Genomic DNA, 19,450 nt, shown 5'->3' with positions numbered 1-19,450 from the left:
GTTTCCTCTGTTAACTGTTTGGTTATAGTAGGTGGTGAGTGCCCCAGCCATTGGGAGTATAAAGGTGCAGTTTTCTATAATAAAAAACTTTTTTATTTGAGTCCTTCTGTGGGTATAACCTGAGCTATGGAGGACTCTGACATGTTAGAAGGTACTCCTTCTGTACTAAATCCTAGCTGTTTATATTGTGAGGAGGCCGTGGTTTTCCCACCCACTCAATTATGTTTCACATGCCTTATCACCATTATAAAGTCTAAGAAGGGAGATGTCTACCTCTCAGGACTTGGCTTCCCGTGAGATTACTACCCTTGCTACATTATCCACTCCACATGCTGCAGACTTTGCAGTGCAGTTACTAACGGCAGTGTCTGCAGCCCTCAGTGCATTACCTCGCTCTAACAAACACAAGAGAAAAGGTTAAACATAGTTCTCCTGACCCGGAGTCATCTAAATATTTATCGGATTTAGCTATTATGTCCCAGTTATCCGATGATGAGTTAACTTCTGTAGCTTCAGAGGGTGAACTTTCTGGGTCAGAGTCCTTAGCGTCTAAGCTGCTGCGGAACCGTCCTTTAGATTTAAAATTGAGCACTTGTGTTTTTTATTAAAGGAGGTTCTGTCTACGTTAGAGGTTCCAGAGACCGTGCTGTCTGGACACCCTATGATTCCTAAATTAGACAGAGTTTATAAAGACAGGAAAGTTCCTTTGACTTTTCCTGTGTCGGTTAAGATGGCAAACATTATTAAGAATTAATGGGAAAGAATTGGTTCTTCCTTTTCCCCCTCATCTACTTTTAAAAATTTGTTCCCAGTCCCAGACTCTCAACTGGATTTGTGGGGCTCCATTCCTAAGGTGGATGGTGCTATCTCTACGCTTGCTAATCGTACTACTATACCTCTTGAGGATAGTTGTTCTTTCAGAGAGCCAATGGATAAGAAAATGGAAGCCTTTATGAGAAAGATGTTTCAACATACAGGATTTTTGTTTCAACCGGCGGCTGCAGTTGCCACGGTTGCCGGAGCGGCTACCTACTGGTTTGACTCTTTGTCGGAACTCATTGAGGTGGAGTCTCCCTCGAGGATATTCACAACAAAATTAAAGCTCTGAGAATTGCTAATTCTTTTATCTGTGATGCGAACATGCAAATTATTTGCCTAAATGCAATGGCCTCTGGCTTTGCGGTCTTAGTCCACAGGGCGCTCTGGTTGAAGTCTTGGTCTGCGGATATGACTTCTAAGTCCAGACTCCTTTCTCTTCCCTTCAAGGGAAAGATTTTATTTGGTCCAGGCCTGGACTCCATTATTTCTAGGGTTACCGGAGACAAGGGTGCCTTCCTACCGCAAGATAAGAAGAACAAGTCTAAGGGACGACAATCTTCTAATTTTCGTTCCTTCCTCTCTGACAAAGCCTAACGACAACAATCCTTCTCCAACCCCGAGCAACTCAAGAGTACTTTGAAGCCCGCTCAGTCCTGAAATAAATCCAAGCAGAATAAGAAGCCTGCCGAAAACATATCGGCATGAAGGGGCAGCCCCTGATCTGGGATCAGATCGTGTAGGGTGCAGACTGTCTCTTTTTTTCAGACGACTGGTTCAAGGCCATACAGGATCTGTGGGTCCTGGAGGTGGTATTTCGGGGATACAAGATAAGCTTCAAATCTCATCTGCCAAGGAGCAGATTCCTTCTCTCGAATCTGTCTACCAGACCAGAAAAGAGGGATGCCTTTCTACGGTGCGTTGCCCGATGCCTATCGAAGAAAGAGGTTTGGGGTTTTATTCAAACCTATTCGTGGTCCCGAAGGAGGAGGGAACTTTCCACCCAATTCGGGACCTAAAGTTCTTAAACAAATTTCTCAGCATCCCTTCCTTCAAGATGGAGACGATAAGATCCATCTTTCCTTTAATTCAGGAAGGCCAATTTATTACCACTATAGATCTGAAAGAGGCTTACCTTCATGTTCCAATCCACAGGGAACACTTTCAGTTCTTGAGGTTTGCATTTCTGGACCAGCACTTCCAGTTCATTGCCATTCCGTTTCTCCTAGCTACTGCTCCAAGAATCTTTTCGAAGGTTCTGGGGGCTCTTCTAGCTGTTGCCAGAATTCATGGTATTGCAGTAGCCCCAGAGTTGGACGATATTCTGGTGCAAGCACCATCCTTTTGTCTTGCGGAAGAATTCTTGGAGTCCCTTCTCAGTCTTCTTCGATCACATGGATGGAAGATAAACTTACTCTTATCCCAAGTACCAGCGTGGAATTCCTGGGTACTATAATAGACTCCATATCCATGAGGATATTTCTAACAGACCATAGACGTTGCAAGCTAACTTCGGCATGTCTTGCCCTCCGGACCTCCTTGAGTCCCTCTGTGGCTCAGTGTATGGAGGTGATTGGTCTCATGGTGTTTTCATGGACATCATTCCTTTTGCCAGGTTCCGTCTCAGACCTTTATAACTGTGCATGTTGAGGCAGTGGAACGGCGATTATTCAGATCTGTCTCAACAGATTGTATTATAGAGCCTGTCAAGAGAATCACTCTCTTGGTGGCTCTGTCCAGATCATCTGTCCTGAGGGACATGCTTCTTAAGAACATCATGGGAGATTGTGACTATGGACGCAAGCCTATCTGGATGGGGAGCTGTTTGGGGTGCCAGGAAGGCACAGGAGTTGTGTACTCAGGAGGAGCCCTCCCTCCCGATAAATATTTTGGAACTACGGCAATCTTCAAGGCCTTGAAGGCTTGGCCACTTCTGGGTTCATCCCAGTTTATCAGATTCCAATCAGAAAATATAACCTCAGTGGCTTACATCAACTATCAGGGGGGAACAAGAAGTTCCTTGGCGATGAAGGAAGTATCTCACTATCAGTGCCCGGGAGGTTCAAACTCATATATCTTTTTCCTCCATTGCCGCTTCTTCCTCAAGTGATGGCATGCATCAAGCAGGAGCGGTTATCAGTAATCTTGATTGCTCCATTGTGGCCGAGGTTCGCAGATCTAGTGGGGATGTCCTCATCTCCTCCGTGGAAGTTACCTTGTTGCAGAGACCTGCTGATACAAGGTCCATTTGTTCATCAAAATCTAGATTCTCTGAGGCTGACTGCGTGTATATTGAACGCTTAATCTTAGCCAAGAGTGGTTTCTCTGAGAGTGTCATTGATACTCTTATTCAAGCTTGTAAACCAGTTAATCTGCGTATCTACCACAGGGTGTGGAGGACCTACTTATTCTGGTGTGAAGATCATGATTTTTCCTTGCACAGAGTTAAGGCTGCAAGGATCTTATCTTTTCCCCAGGATGAGCTGGAGAAGGGCCTTTCTACTAGTTAAGAATAAAAAACAGAGGCGCCACCATGGCCTAATATCGCCAGTACAGGTAAAATGAGCAGCAATATGAGAATGTGAATACTCACAAACATAAAGAACCCCACTGGTGCTAGTAGAGCAGACTGACACTTCTCAGTGGTTCAGCACACTGTATCCAAAGCGCAGAGACAGTCAGGAATCCTCTGACACTCCAATGTATATGTGCCTATGGATAAAGGAAAAAGCAACACAACATGGCCCAATATAATCAGGACAAGGGGAAAATAATACCAATAGCTTGCACTTACAAGATGGTGGGCACCTGCAGGTGCAATCTCAGCAAACTGGAGCCAAAACGTCGCCCAGTAGACTTGAAACAGCAATCCTCAACAGGAACCAGGATCAACGATATAATTTATCACAGGAGGTGAAAAAAATACACACAATAGCAAGTGTATAAAAGTATAAAAAGTCTTTATTAACACAGCAACTAGTTTCTCAGCCTACTCAGGGCTGTTTCATCAGGCTATCGATATGATAGCCTGATGAAACAGCCCTGAGTAGGCTGAGAAACTAGTTGCTGTGTTAATAAAGACTTTTTATACTTTTATACACTTGCTATTGTGTGTATTTTTTTCACCTCCTGTGATAAATTATATCGTTGATCCTGGTTCCTGTTGAGGATTGCTGTTTCAAGTCTACTGGGCGACGTTTTGGCTCCAGTTTGCTGAGATTGCACCTGCAGGTGCCCACCATCTTGTAAGTGCAAGCTATTGGTATTATTTTCCCCTTGTCCTGATGATATTGGGCCATGTCGTGTTGCTTTTTCCTTTATCCATAGGCACATATACATTGGAGTGTCAGAGGATTCGTGACTGTCTCTGCGCTTTGGATACAGTGTGCTGAACCACTGAGAAGTGTCAGTCTGCTCTACTAGCACCAGTGGGGTGCTTTATGTTTGTGAGTATTCACATTCTCATATTGCTGCTCATTTTACCTGTACTGGCGATATTAGGCCATGGTGGCGCCTCTGTTTTTTATTCTTTTTTAGATTCCATACTACAGGATAGCTATCCTTTGACAGAGTGCAGCCTCAAACATCTGGGAACTGTCATTACCCTGGACTCATAGACTTTCACATTATCAGTATTTGGTTTTGAATTGGTTTTAATATTTTTTCCAATCTATGTTTATATTCCAGTAATATATATATATATATATATATATATATAGTTTTTTACTATTATCATTTTCAGCATTGTGGTTACTTCCATATGTCCACATTTTAGATTTTTTAGGGTTTTATTTATAGTTTTATTATTGTTGCTATTATCATATTTCTAGATTTAGGCCTGTTTTTTTCTGTTGAGACATTACAAGCACTACCATATCACCTATTATATTGAAACTGAGGAAGCGCCCCCTAAGGGCATGGTGTGTCCACTGAATACACACCACTCTCTCCATACATACCTTTCTACTAGTTTCCTGACGGTACAGATTTCGGCCCTGTTGGATTTATTGCTCAAGAGACTGGCTGAGCTTCCAGACGTGCAGTACTTTGTTTAGGCTCTGATTAGGATCAGACCTGTGTTTAGATCTGGGGCTCCTCCTTGGAGCCTAAATCTTGTTCTTTGCAACAGGTTCCATTTGAGCCTCTGCATTCTGTTGACATTAAATTGTTATCTTGGAAGGTGCTCTTTTTATTGGCTATTTTTTCTGAGATCTCTGCTTTGCAATGTGAGCCCCCTTAAGGCAGTTTTACGTACTAAATTAGGATTTCTTCCTGAGGTTGTGTCAGATCGCAACATCAATCAGGAGATTGTGGTTCTTTCCTTGCGTCCTAATCCTCCTTCATCGAAGGAATGCTTACTTCACAATTTGGATGTGGTTAGCGCCTTGAAGTTCTATCTTCATTCTACTAAGGAGTTTAGACAATCTTCCTCTTTGTTTGTTGTCTATTTGGGAAAGCATAAGGAGCAGAAGGCTACTTTGACTTCCCTATCTTTTTTTGTTAAGGAGTGTAAATCCGCTTAACTTACGAGACAACGGGAAATCGTCCTCCTGAGAGGATAATGGCTCATTCAACTAGAGCAGTGACTTCCTCTTGGGCCTTAAAGAACGAGGCCTCAATTGATCAGATGTGTAAGGTTCCTGGTCCTCCTTACATACTTTTTCAAAATTTTACAAGTTTGATGTTTTTGCTTCGGCTGAAATAGCTTTCGGGAGAAAAGTTTTGTAGGCTGTGGTGCACTCAGAATAGGGTCCCCCTCTTTTTTCTGTTCCCTCCCGTCATTCATTCAGTGTCCTCTGAAGCTTGGGTATAGTTTTCCCAACAGTATGGAATGAAGCCATGGACTCTCCCTATCTTAGGAAGAAAAACATAATTTATGCTTACCAGATAAATTCTTTCCTTCCGGATAGGGTGAGGCCACAGCCCCCGCACATTTTTTCTTGTCTTTGGGCAGTCCCCTATTATTTATTTTATTTTTCTGGTACCATTTATACCCTAATGTTTCTCCTACTTTTCCTTGTTCCCTCAGCAGAATGAGGAAGTGGGAGGGATATTTAAGCCTTTGGCAGGGGTGTCTTTGCCTCCTCCTGGTGGCCAGGTGTTGTTTTTCCCAACAGTAAGGAATAAAGCCGTGGACTCTCCCTATCCAGAAGGAAAGGAATTTATCTGGTAAGCATAAATTATGTTTTTATAGGGGATGTGCCTCCATGTATGCTAAGTTCAAACTTGTTTATGAGAGTGTGTTTCAAAGTGTTTGTTTGTGTTTACAACATTGAACTCACGTTCACGAATGCTCGTTTCAGTTTACAAGTTCAATAATGTAGGAGTAAGCACTTTGAAACACACTCTCATTAACGAGTTTGGACTTAGTGCATGGAGGTGCATCCCCAGGAAGCAACATGCCAAATTCACTTCCATTATCAAAATATGCTCACTGTTTTTATTTGCACACTTTTTAAGGCACCAGCTCCTACCTCCCGTTTGCAAGCGTGTAATACACACATTTTTTTCTGTCTCTCTAAAAAATAGGTTGTTTCTCCTGTTAAGTGTAGTCAGTCCACGGGTCATCCATTACTTATGGGATTATATCTCCTCCCTAACAGGAAGTGCAAGAGGATCACCCAAGCAGAGCTGCTATATAGCTCCTCCCCTCTACGTCATACCCAGTCATTCTCTTGCACCTAACTAATAGATAGGACGTGTGAGAGGACTGTGGTTGTTAAACTTAGTTTTTATTTCTTCAATCAAAAGTTTGTTATTTTAAACGGCACCGGAGTGTGTTGTTTCTTCTCAGGCAGCATTAGAAGAAGAATCTACCTGAGTTTGTCTATGATCTTAGCGGTCGTAACTAAGATCCACTTGCTGTTCTCGGCCATTCTGAGGAGTGAGGTAACTTCAGAACAGGGGATAGCAGGCAGGGCTCACCTGCAAGGAGGTATGTTGCAGTATATTATTTTCTAAGGAATGGAATTGACTGAGAAAATACTGCTAATACCGATGTAATGTAAGTGCAGCCTTAAATGCAGTAGTAGCGACTGGTATCAGGCTGATATGTATGTATGTATACTCTGAGGTATTTCTGGGGAATGGAATTTCACTAAGAAAATACTGTCTATATTTAAGTAATATTTGAGCCTACACTGCAGTGAAAGCGACTAGCAGCAGGCTTATTAATAACATTTCATAATTTCATTTTTAAAACGTTTACTGGCATGTTAATCGTTTTTTTCTGAGGTACTTGGTGATAAAACTTTATGGGCATGATTTTTACCACATGGCTGTCGTTTGTTTCTGAATAAAATCAGTTTACTGAGCTTCCCCACTGTTGTAATATGAGTGGGAGGGGCCTATTTTAGCGCTTTATTGCGCAGTAAAAATTTAGTCACAGTCTTCCTATTTCTTCCTCCATGATCCAGGACGTCTCTACAGAGCTCAGGGGTCTCCAAAACTAGTTTTGAGGGAGGTAATCACTCACAGCAGACCTGTGATAGTGTGTTTTGACTGTGATAAAAACGTTAATATTAAATTGTTATCCGTTTTTGGGTATTAAGGGGTTAATCATCCATTTGCTGGTGGGTGCAATCCTTTGCTAACTTAATACATTTACTGTGAAAATTTGGTTGCTATAACTAATTTGGTTCATTGTTATTTCAACTGTGACAGTTTTTTGTGCTTCTTAAAGGCACAGTAGCGTTTTTTATGTTGCTTGTAAATTTATTTGAAAAGTATTTTCCAAGCTTGCTAGTCTCATTGCTAGTCTGTTTAAACATGTCTGACACAGATGAATCTCTTTGTTCACTATGTTTAAAGGCCAATGTGGAGCCCAATAGAAATTTGTGTACTAATTGCATTTATGCTACTTTAAATAAAAGCCAATCTGTACATGTAAAGAAATTTTCACCAGACAACGAGGGGGAAGTTATGCCGACTAACTCTCCTCACGTGTCAGTACCTTCGCCTCCCGCTCAGGAGGTGCGTGATATTGTGGCGCCAAGTACATCAGGGCGGCCCATACAAATCACTTTGCAAGACATGGCTAATGTTATGACTGAAGTACTATCTAAATTGCCAGAATTTAGGGGTAAACGCGATCACTCTGGGGTAAGAACAGAGTGCGCTGATAATAATAGAGCCATGTCTGATACTGCGTCACAATTTGCAGAACATGAGGACGGAGAGCTTCATTCTGTGGGTGACGGATCTGATCCAAGTAAACTGGACTCAGACATTTCAAATTTAAAATTTAAGCTTGAGAACCTCCGTGTATTACTAGGGGAGGTATTAGCGGCTCTGAATGATTGTAACACGGTTGCAATTCCAGAGAAAATATGTAGGCTGGATAAATATTTTGCGGTACCGGCGTGTACTGACGTTTTTCCTATACCTAAAAGGCTTACAGAAATTGTTAACAAGGAGTGGGATAGACCCGGTGTGCCTTTTTCACCCCCTCCTATATTTAGAAAAATGTTTCCAATAGACGCCACCACACGGGACTTATGGCAGACGGTCCCTAAGGTGGAGGGAGCAGTTTCTACTCTGGCTAAGCGCACCACTATCCCGGTGGAGGATAGCTGTTCTTTTTCAGATCCAATGGATAAAAAGTTAGAGGGTTACCTTAAGAAAATGTTTGTTCAGCAAGGTTTTATATTACAACCCCTTGCATGCATTGCGCCTGTCACGGCTGCGGCGGCATTCTGGTTTGAGTCTCTGGAAGAGACCCTTAGCACAGCTCCATTGGATGAGATTATAGACAAGCTTAAAGTCCTTAAGCTAGCTAATTCATTCATTTCTGATGCCGTAGTACACTTAACTAATCTTACGGCTAAGAACTCCGGATTCGCCATTCAAGCGCGTAGAGCGCTGTGGCTTAAATCCTGGTCAGCTGATGTCACTTCTAAATCTAAATTGCTTAACATTCCTTTCAAAGGGCAGACATTATTCGGGCCCGGTTTGAAAGAAATTATCGCTGACATTACTGGAGGTAAGGGCCATGCCCTGCCTCAAGACAGGGCCAAACCAAGGGCTAAACAGTCTAATTTTCGTGCCTTTCGTAACTTCAAGGCAGGAGCAGCATCAACTTCCTCCGCTCCAAGACAGGAAGGAACTGTTGCTCGCTACAGACAGGGCTGGAAACCTAACCAGTCCTGGAACAAGGGCAAGCAGGCCAGAAAACCTGCTGCTGCCCCTAAGACAGCATGAAGTGAGGGCCCCCGATCCGGAAACGGATTTAGTGGGGGGCAGACTTTCTCTCTTCGCCCAGGCTTGGGCAAGAGATGTCCAGGATCCCTGGGCGTTAGAGATCATATCTCAGGGATATCTTCTGGACTTCAAAGCTTCTCCTCCAAAAGGGAGATTTCATCTTTCAAGGTTGTCAGCAAACCAGATAAAGAAAGAGGCGTTTCTACGCTGTGTACAAGACCTTTTACTAATGGGAGTGATCCACCCAGTTCCGCGGTCGGAACACGGACAAGGGTTTTACTCAAATCTGTTTGTGGTTCCCAAAAAAGAGGGAACCTTCAGACCAATCTTGGACTTAAAGATCCTAAACAAATTCCTAAGAGTTCCATCGTTCAAAATGGAAACTATTCGGACCATCTTACCCATGATCCAAGAGGGTCAGTACATGACCACAGTGGATTTAAAGGATGCCTACCTTCACATACCGATTCACAAGGATCATTACCGGTATCTAAGGTTTGCCTTCCTAAACAGGCATTACCAGTTTGTAGCTCTTCCCTTCGGGTTAGCTACAGCTCCAAGAATCTTTACAAAGGTTCTGGGCTCTCTTCTGGCGGTACTAAGACCGCGAGGAATAGCGGTAGCTCCGTACCTAGACGACATTCTGATACAAGCGTCAAGTTTCCAAACTGCCAAGTCTCATACAGAGTTAGTTCTGGCATTTCTAAGGTCGCATGGGTGGAAGGTGAACGTAGAAAAGAGTTCTCTATTGCCACTCACAAGAGTTCCCTTCTTAGGGACTCTTATAGATTCTGTAGAAATGAAAATTTACCTGACAGAGGACAGGTTATCAAAACTTCTAAATGCTTGCCGTGTCCTTCATTCCATTCAACACCCGTCAGTGGCTCAGTGCATGGAGGTAATCGGCTTAATGGTAGCGGCAATGGACATAGTACCTTTTGCACGCCTGCATCTCAGACCGCTGCAATTGTGCATGCTAAGTCAGTGGAATGGGGATTACTCAGATTTGTCCCCTATGCTAAATCTGGATCAAGAGACCAGAGATTCTCTTCTATGGTGGCTTTCTCGGCCACATCTGTCCAGGGGGATGCCCTTCAGCAGGCCAGATTGGACGATTGTAACAACAGACGCCAGCCTGCTAGGTTGGGGCGCTGTCTGGAATTCCCTGAAGGCTCAGGGATCATGGACTCAGGAGGAGAGACTCCTTCCAATAAACATTCTGGAATTAAGGGCAGTTTTCAATGCTCTTCTGGCTTGGCCTCAGTTAGCAACTCTGAGGTTCATCAGGTTTCAGTCGGACAACATCACGACTGTGGCTTACATCAACCATCAGGGAGGGACAAGGAGTTCCCTAGCGATGATGGAAGTCTCAAAGATAATTCGCTGGGCAGAGTCTCACTCTTGCCACCTGTCAGCGATCCACATCCCAGACGTGGATAACTGGGAGGCGGATTTCCTAAGTCGCCAGACTTTTCATCCGGGGGAGTGGGAACTTCATCCGGAGGTTTTTGCCCAACTGCTTCATCATTGGGGCAAACCAGATCTGGATCTCATGGCGTCTCGCCAGAACGCCAAGCTTCCTTGTTACGGATCCAGGTCCAGGGACCCGGGAGCGGTACTGATAGATGCTCTGAGGGTATTCAACATGGCTTATGTGTTTCCACCCTTCCCGATGCTTCCTCGATTGATTGCCAGGATCAAACAGGAGAGAGCATCGATGATTCTAATAGCGCCTGCGTGGCCACGCAGGACCTGGTATGCAGATCTAGTGGACATGTCGTCCTGTCCACCATGGTCTCTGCCTCTGAGACAGGACCTTCTGATTCAGGGTCCTTTCAAACATCCAAATCTAATTTCTCAGAGGCTGACTGCATGGAGATTGAACGCTTGATTCTATCAAAGAGGGGATTCTCGGAGTCAGTGATTGATACCTTAATACAGGCTAGGAAACCTGTTACCAGGAAAATTTACCATAAAATATGGCGTAAATACTTATATTGGTGCTAATCCAAGAGTTACTCATGGAGTAAGGTTAGGATTCCGAGGATATTGTCTTTTCTACAAGAAGGTTTAGAAAAGGGCTTATCTGCTAGTTCGTTAAAGGGACAGATCTCAGCTCTGTCTATCCTTTTACACAAACGTCTGTCAGAAGTTCCAGACATTCAGGCTTTTTGTCAGGCTTTGGCTAGGATTAAGCCTGTGTTTAAGACTGTTGCTCCGCCGTGGAGCTTAAACTTAGTTCTTAACGTTTTGCAAGGTGTTCCGTTTGAACCCCTTCATTCCATTGATATCAAGCTGTTATCTTGGAAAGTTCTGTTTTTAATGGCTATTTCCTCGGCTCGAAGAGTCTCTGAGTTATCGGCCTTACATTGTGATTCTCCTTATCTGATTTTTCATTCAGACAAGGTAGTTGTGCGTACTAAACCTGGGTTCTTACCTAAGGTAGTCACTAACAAGAATATCAATCAAGAAATTGTTGTTCCATCATTGTGCCCTAACCCTTCTTCAAAGAAGGAACGACTTCTGCACAATCTGGACGTCGTCCGTGCCCTGAAATTTTATTTGCAGGCAACCAAGGATTTTCGTCAAACTTCTTCCCTGTTTGTCGTTTATTCTGGACAGAGGAGAGGTCAAAAAGCTTCGGCTACCTCTCTCTCTTTTTGGCTTCGTAGCATAATACGTTTAGCCTATGAGACTGCTGGACAGCAGCCTACTGAAAGGATTACAGCTCATTCTACTAGAGCTGTGGCTTCCACTTGGGCCTTTAAGAATGAGGCCTCTGTTGAACAGATTTGCAAGGCTGCAACATGGTCTTCACTTCACACTTTTTCAAAATTTTACAAATTTGACACTTTTGCTTCTTCGGAGGCTGTTTTTGGGAGAAAGGTTCTACAGGCAGTGGTTCCTTCCGTGTAAAGATCCTGCCTGTCCCTCCCGTCATCCGTGTACTTTTAGCTTTGGTATTGGTATCCCATAAGTAATGGATGACCCGTGGACTGACTACACTTAACAGGAGAAAACATAATTTATGCTTACCTGATAAATTCCTTTCTCCTGTAGTGTAGTCAGTCCACGGCCCGCCCTGTTTTTACGGCAGGTCTAAATTTTAAATTAAACTCCAGTCACCACTGCACCCTATAGTTTCTCCTTTCTCGTTTGGTTTCGGTCGAATGACTGGGTATGACGTAGAGGGGAGGAGCTATATAGCAGCTCTGCTTGGGTGATCCTCTTGCACTTCCTGTTAGGGAGGAGATATAATCCCATAAGTAATGGATGACCCGTGGACTGACTACACTACAGGAGAAAGGAATTTATCAGGTAAGCATAAATTATGTTTTTAGCTAATATATACCAGAATAAATTATACATTTTAAAGAATATTTGCAGTTACCTAAACTGTAGATCTATTGGCATTCCATATGTGAGACATACACATGTATGCCAGCTCCTTGTCTGGGGTGACAGAAGCACAATCTTTAATAAATCAGAGCATTTTATATTTATATTAAAATGCTCCTTTAATGAAATGTAATGCCTCAGCCTACACATAACTAATAAGTCAGGGGTCGACAAACCAGTATATACAGTATTCCACAAAAGTGAGTACACCGCTCACATTTTTGTAAATATTTTATTATATCTTTTCATGTGACAACACTGAAGAAATTACACTTTGCTACAAAATAAAGTAGTGAGTGTACAGCCTGTATAACAGTGTAAATTTGCTGTCCCCTCAAATACCTCAACACACAGCCATTAATGTCTAAACCGTTGGCAACAAAAGTGAGTACACCCCTAAGTGGAAATGTCCAAATTGGGCCCAGAGTTTTAATATTTTGTGTGGCCACCATTATTTTCCAGCACTGACTTACCCTCTTGGGCATGGAGTTTACCAGAGCTTCACAGGTTGCCACTGGAGTCCTCTTCTACTCCTCCGTGATGACATCACAGAGCTGATGGATGTTAGAGACCATGCGCTCCCCCACCTTCCATTTGAGGATGCCCCACAATAGGGTTTAGGTCTGGAGACATGCTTGGCCAGTCCATCACCTTTACCTTCAGCTTCTTTAGCAAGGCAGTGGTCATCTTGGATGTGGGTTTTTCGGTCGTATGTTGGAATTCTGCCCTGCAGCCCAGTCTCTGAAGGGAGGGAATTATGCTCTGCTTCAGTATGTCACAGTACATGTTGGCATTCATGGTTCCCTCAATGAACTATAGCTCCTCAGTGTTGGCACCACTCATGCAGACCCAGATAATGACACTCCCACCACCATGCATGACTGTACGCAATACACACTTGTCTTTGTACTCCTCCTCTGGTTGCCCCCACACACGCTTGACACCATCTGAACCAAATATGTTTATCTTGGTCTCATCAGACCACAGGACATGGTTCCAGTAATCTATGTCCTTAGTCTGCTTGTCTTCAGTAAACTGTTTGCAGGCTTTCTTGTGTTTCATCTTTAGAAAAGGCTTCCTTCTGGAACGACTGACATGCTGACCCGCCCACCCCTTCAACCTGTGCAGCAATGCTGGCAGCACTCATAGTCTATATCCCAAAGCAACCTCTGGATATGACGCTGAGCACGTGCACTCAACTTCTTTGGTCTACCATGGCGAGGCCTGTTCTGAGTGGAACCTGTCCTGTGAAACCGCTGTATGGTCTTGCCCACCATGCTGCAGCTCCGTTTCAGGGTCTTGGCAATCTTCTTATAGCCTAGGCCATCATTATGTAGAGCAACAATTCTTTTTTTCAGATCCTCAGAGAGTTCTTTGCCATGAGGTGCCATTTTGAACTTCCAGTGACCAGTGTGAGAGAGTGTGAGAGCGATAATACCAAATTTAACACACCTGCTCCCCATCCACAACTGAGACATTGTAACACTAACACATCACATGACACTGGGGAGGGAAAATGGCTAATTGGGCCCAATTTGGACATTTCCACTTAGGGGTGTACTCACTTTTGTTGCCAACGGTTTAGACATTAATGGCTGTGTGTTGAGTTATTTTGAGGGGACAGCAAATTTACTCTGTTATACAGGCTGTCATTTCTTCAGTGTTGTCATATGAAAAGATATAATAAAATATTTACAAAAATGTGAGAGGTGTACTCACTTTTGTGAGATACTGTGTGTATATATATATATATAAAATAACCCCAAAAGTTAGGATCCAGGGGGAAAATTCTAAGAGCCAGTTGGTCCCTGGCTCCTGGGTTTGTTGAGCCCTGCAAAAAGTTATTGAGTATGTAGGTTATCTTATGGTTAAGCTTGAACTCAGTAAACTGGATAGATATATACTGTATGTAAATGGAAGAGGGATAGAAATGGATCATCTGTAAGATGTTTTCTTACCTATTATTCCAAAATTGGCTGCAAACATTAGTGTGATTTCCACAGGAAGGCCTATCACATAGTAACCAACCATGTGGAAAATGGCTCCAATCTTCTGCTTTCCAGTTCCCCGTAAAATGCCCCCACACGTGGCCTGCAAGAAACATAAAGAGAAGTAAGGCAAATGCCACTCACACAGGGTTTAAGGGGTTAAGTTAGTAAAAAAAAAATATCTTCACAGTTTTCCAAAACAAATAGCAGTACAGAGGATGCGTCTAAAACAGGCAATATCTCACTATGGGTACCCAATAATGTAATAGGAAATACACTATAGAAATGGACTTATAATGTACTTATAAATGAAGATAATTTTGGAAATAAAAACAAAAGTAAAAGAGCAAATGGAAGTTCAAAAATGTAATGATACAATCATATACATAGAATGGTGAAAAAGAGTTACAACATGAAATGCCCTTATCTTTAATCATATAGAAAAATACTAATCAAATAAAAAACGTAATCATATTAGCAGGTGGATATAAAAGTGGTCTTCTAACTGAAGTACTGCTCAGTGTATGAGGTACTTTTGTGTATGCACAGTACCGTAAGAATCCGGATCCTTTTTAGTAGAAGGCAAATGGTAGCTAGTGATGTCCCAAACTGTTTGCCCACGAACAGTTCACCGCAAACTTAGCTTGTTCGCGTTCGCCGCTACGGGCGAACATATGCGATGTTCGATCTGCCCCCTATGTGTTATCATTGAGGAAACTTTGACCCTGTATGTCACAGCCTTCTGACACATTAGAGCCAATCAGCATCAGACACTCCCTCCAGACCCTCCCAGCTTCTTGGCAGCAGCCATTTTAGACTCATTACGACCTTGCTTTGTTAGTGAGAGGACCTTTTGTGTTGCTGCTGCTGACATTATAGGGAAATAGATAGCTAGGCTAGTGTATTTAGTGTCCACTACAGTCCTGAAGGACTCATCTCATCTCTGCTGCAAGGACAGCACCCCAAAAAGCCCTTTTTAGGGCTATAACTTCAGTCGTTTTTTTTTTCTTTGTATTTTTATTTGCATTTGCCTGGCTTTCAGCCTGTGTGTGAGGCTCACAGCATATGCTGTGATTAGTGCCACCACTGATATCTGCTTAACATTAGTTTAAATTTAACCAACAAAAATTTGAAATTATTTTGCTAGTGTAATTTATTTTCATTTTCTATCAGGCCTGTGTCTCAGGCTCACACAGCATAAACTGTGGTTCATTGCTCTGTGCCAGCCACCACTCGTATCTGCTTATAACATTATTTTAAATTAAAAAAAAAAAACTTTTAAATAATTTAATCGAATTTCATTTTCTATCAGGCCTGTGTGTTTTGCTGACTTACAGAGCCTACTGTGGTTAATTGCTGCCCTACCAAGGCACAGATTACATTTTTTTCCCACCACTTATATCTGATGTAACAACATTAGTATAAATTTTATGTAAAATTTTTTTTTACATCAGTCCTCTTCTAGTGTTATTTAATTTTAGTTGCCAGGCTGCCATTAGTGCCAGCCTGTGTGTCAGGCTGCCATCATATACTGTGCCTACTTTCATCCTCAGTGCGAGTCCACGACTCCTATCTGGTGTAACATAATATTGAATTTTGTAAAAAAAAACTTTTACATCACTCTTCTAGTGTTATTTAATCTTAGTTCCCAGGCCAGCCCGCCACCACTAGTGCCAGCCTGTGTGTCAGGCTGCCAGCACATACTGTGCCTAGTTCTATCCTGAGTGCCATTACTCCTATCTGTCGTAACGTTTTTGTAACTTTTGTAAAAACAAACTGTTACATCACTCAGCTATTGTTATTGAATTGCCGTTGCCTGCCTGCCTGCCAGCGTGTGTGCCAGGCCCACTTGCCAACTGGTGCCACCAATCATATTTGTTATAACAGTAGTTGAAATATTAAAAATAATACATTTTTGACTCTGAAAGATCAGTCTGCTAGTGTAATCCAATTGCAGTTGCCTGCCTGCCAGCGTGTGTGCCAGGCCCACTTGCTGCCAACTATTCCCACCAATCATATTTGTTATAACAGTATAGTAAATATTTAGAATAAATAATTTTTTGCCTGTGATTCAACAGTCTGTTAGTGCCTTTGAACTGCAGTTGCCTGCCTGCCAGCATGTGTGCCAGGCCACTTGCCAACTAGTTACACCAATCATATTTGTTCTAACAGTATTATAAATATTTAAAATAAAAAATTCTTAGATTGTGAATCATCAGTCTGCTAGTGCCATTGAATTGCAGTTTCCTGCCTGCCAGAGTTTGTGCCAGGCCCACTAGCCAACTAGTGCCACCAATCATATTTCTTGTAACAGTATTGAATTTTTTTTAAATCATAACTTTTTTGACTGTGAATCTTCAGTCTCCTAGTGCCATTGAATTGCAGTTGCCTGCCTGCCAGCCTGTGTGCCAGGCCCACTTGCCAACTAGTTACACCAATCATATTTGTTGTAACAGTATTGTTAATATTTAAAATAAAAAATGTGTTAGATTGTGAATCATCAGTTTGCTAGTGCCATTGAATTGCAGTTTCCTCCTGCCTGCCAGCGTGTGTGCCAGGCCCACTAGCCAACTACTGCCACCAATTATATTTCTTGTAACAGTATTGAATTTTTTTTAAATCATAACTTTTTTGACTGTGAATCTTCAGTCTCCTAGTGCCATTGAATTGCAGTTGCCTGCCTGCCAGCCTGTGTGCCAGGCCCACTTGCCAACTAGTTATACCAATCATATTTGTTGTAACAGTATTGCTAATATTTTTTTTAAAAAATGTTAGATTGTGAATCATCAGTTTGCTAGTGCCATTGAATTGCAGTTTCCTCCTGCCTGCCAGCATGTGTTCCAGGCCCACTAGACAACTAGTGTAACCAATCATATTTCTTGTAACAGTATTGAAAAAATTGTAAATCATAACTTTTTTGACTGTGAATCTTCAGTCTCCTAGTGCCATTGAATTGCAGTTGCCTGCCTGCCAGCTTGTGTGCCAGGCCCACTTGCCAACTAGTTACACCAATCATATTTGTTGTAACAGTATTGTTAATATTTAAAATAAAAAATAGTTAGATTGTGAATCATCAGTTTGCTAGTGCCATTGAATTGCAGTTTCCTCTTGCCTTCCAAGTGTGTGTGCCAGGCCCACTAGCCAACTAGTGCCACCAATCATATTTCTTGTAACAGTCTTTAAATTTTTTTAAATCATAACTTTTTTGACTGTGAATCTTCAGTCTCCTAGTGCCATTGAATTGCAGTTGCCTGCCTGCCAGCCTGTGTGCCAGGCCCACTTGCCAACTAGTTACACAAATCATATATGTTGTAACAGTATTGTTAATATTTAAATTAAAAAAATGTTAGATTGTGAATCATCAGTTTGCTAGTGCCATTGAATTGCAGTTTCCTCCTGCCTTCCAAGCGTGTGTGCCAGGCCCACTAGCCAACTAGTGCCACCAATCATATTTCTTGTAACAGTCTTTAAAAATTTTTAAAAAATCATAAATTTTTTGACTGTGAATCTTCAGTCTCCTAGTGCCATTGAATTGCAGTTGCCTGCCTGCCAGCCTGTGTGCTAGGCCCACTTGCCAACTAGTTACATCAATCATATTTGTTGTAACAGTATTGTTAATATTTAAAATAAAAAAATGTTAGATTGTGAATCATCAGTTTGCTAGTGCCATTGAATTGCAGTTTCCTCCTGCCTTCCAAGCGTGTGTGCCAGGCCCACTAGCCAACTAGTGCCACCAATCATATTTCTTGTAACAGTCTTTAAAAAATTTCAATCATAACTTTTTTGACTGTGAATCTTAAGTCTCCTAGTGCCATTGAATTGCAGTTGCCTGCCAGCCTGTGTGCCAGGCCCACTTGCCAACTAGTTACACCAATCATATTTGTTGTAACAGTATTTTTAATATTTAAAATAAAAAAATGTTAGATTGTGAATCATCAGTTTGCTAGTGCCATTGAATTAGAGTTTCCTCCTGCCTGCCAGCGTGTGTGCCAGGCCCACTAGCCAACTAATGCCACCAATCATATTTCTTGTAACAGTATTGAAATTTTTTTAAATCATAACTTTTTTGACTGTGAATCTTCAGTCTCCTAGTGCCATTGAATTGCAGTTGCCTGCCTGCGAGCCTGTGTGCCAGGCTCACTTGCCAACTAGTTACACCAATCATATTTGTTGTAACAGTATTGTTAATATTTAAATTAAAAAATTGTTAGATTGTGAATCATCAGTTTGCTAGTGCCATTGAATTGCAGTTTCCTCCTGCCTTCCAAGCGTGTGTGCCAGGCCCACTAGCCAACTAGTGCCACCAATCATATTTCTTGTAACAGTCTTTAAAATTTTTTAAATCATAACTTTTTTGACTGTGAATCTTCAGTCTCCTAGTGCCATTGAATTGCAGTTGCCTGCCTGCCAGCTTGTGTGCCAGGCCCACTTGCCAACTAGTTACAACAATCATATTTGTTGTAACAGTATTGTTAATATTTAAAATAAAAAATGTTAGATTGGGAAACATCAGTTTGCTAGTGCCATTGAATTGCAGTTTCCTCCTGCCTTCCAAGCGTGTGTGCCAGGCCCACTAGCCAACTAGTGCCACCAATCATATTTCTTGTAACAGTCTTTAAAAAAATTTCAATCATAACTTTTTTGACTGTGAATCTTCAGTCTCCTAGTGCCATTGAATTGCAGTTGCCTGCCAGCCTGTGTGCCTGTGTGCCAGGCCCACTTGCCAACTAGTTACACCAATCATATTTGTTGTAACAGTATTGGTAATATTTAAAATAAAAAATTGTTAGATTGTGAATCATCAGTTTGCTAGTACCATTGAATTGCAGTTACCTGCCTGCCAGCCTGTGTGCCAGGCCCACTTGCCAACTAGTTACACCAATCATATTTGTTGCAACAGTATTGTTAATATTTAAAATAAAAAAATTGTTAGATTGTGAATCATCAGTTTGCTAGTGCTATTGAATTGCAGTTTCCTTCTGCTGTCCAGTGTGTGTGCCAGGCCCACTAGCCAACTAATGCCACCAATCATATTTCTTGTAACAGTA

General features: G+C 42.2%; 1 protein-coding gene across 2 annotated transcripts in view; it reads right to left on the bottom strand.

Annotated features, from left to right (window-relative positions):
- LOC128642788 (multidrug and toxin extrusion protein 1-like) overlaps nt 1-19,450 on the bottom strand; it is a 676,487-nt gene that overhangs the window by 30,425 nt on the left and 626,612 nt on the right. For both annotated transcript variants that reach the window (XM_053695585.1, XM_053695586.1), the window contains exon 15: nt 14,373-14,505. In XM_053695585.1, the coding sequence (XP_053551560.1) occupies nt 14,373-14,505 (133 nt within the window). The remainder of the gene's footprint in view (nt 1-14,372; nt 14,506-19,450) is intronic.

Source organism: Bombina bombina, chromosome 12, assembly GCF_027579735.1.
Source record: "Bombina bombina isolate aBomBom1 chromosome 12, aBomBom1.pri, whole genome shotgun sequence".
NCBI lineage: Eukaryota > Metazoa > Chordata > Amphibia > Anura > Bombinatoridae > Bombina > Bombina bombina.
The sequence above is the reverse complement of the archived record's forward strand: the minus strand, read 5'-3'. Positions and strand labels throughout refer to the sequence as shown.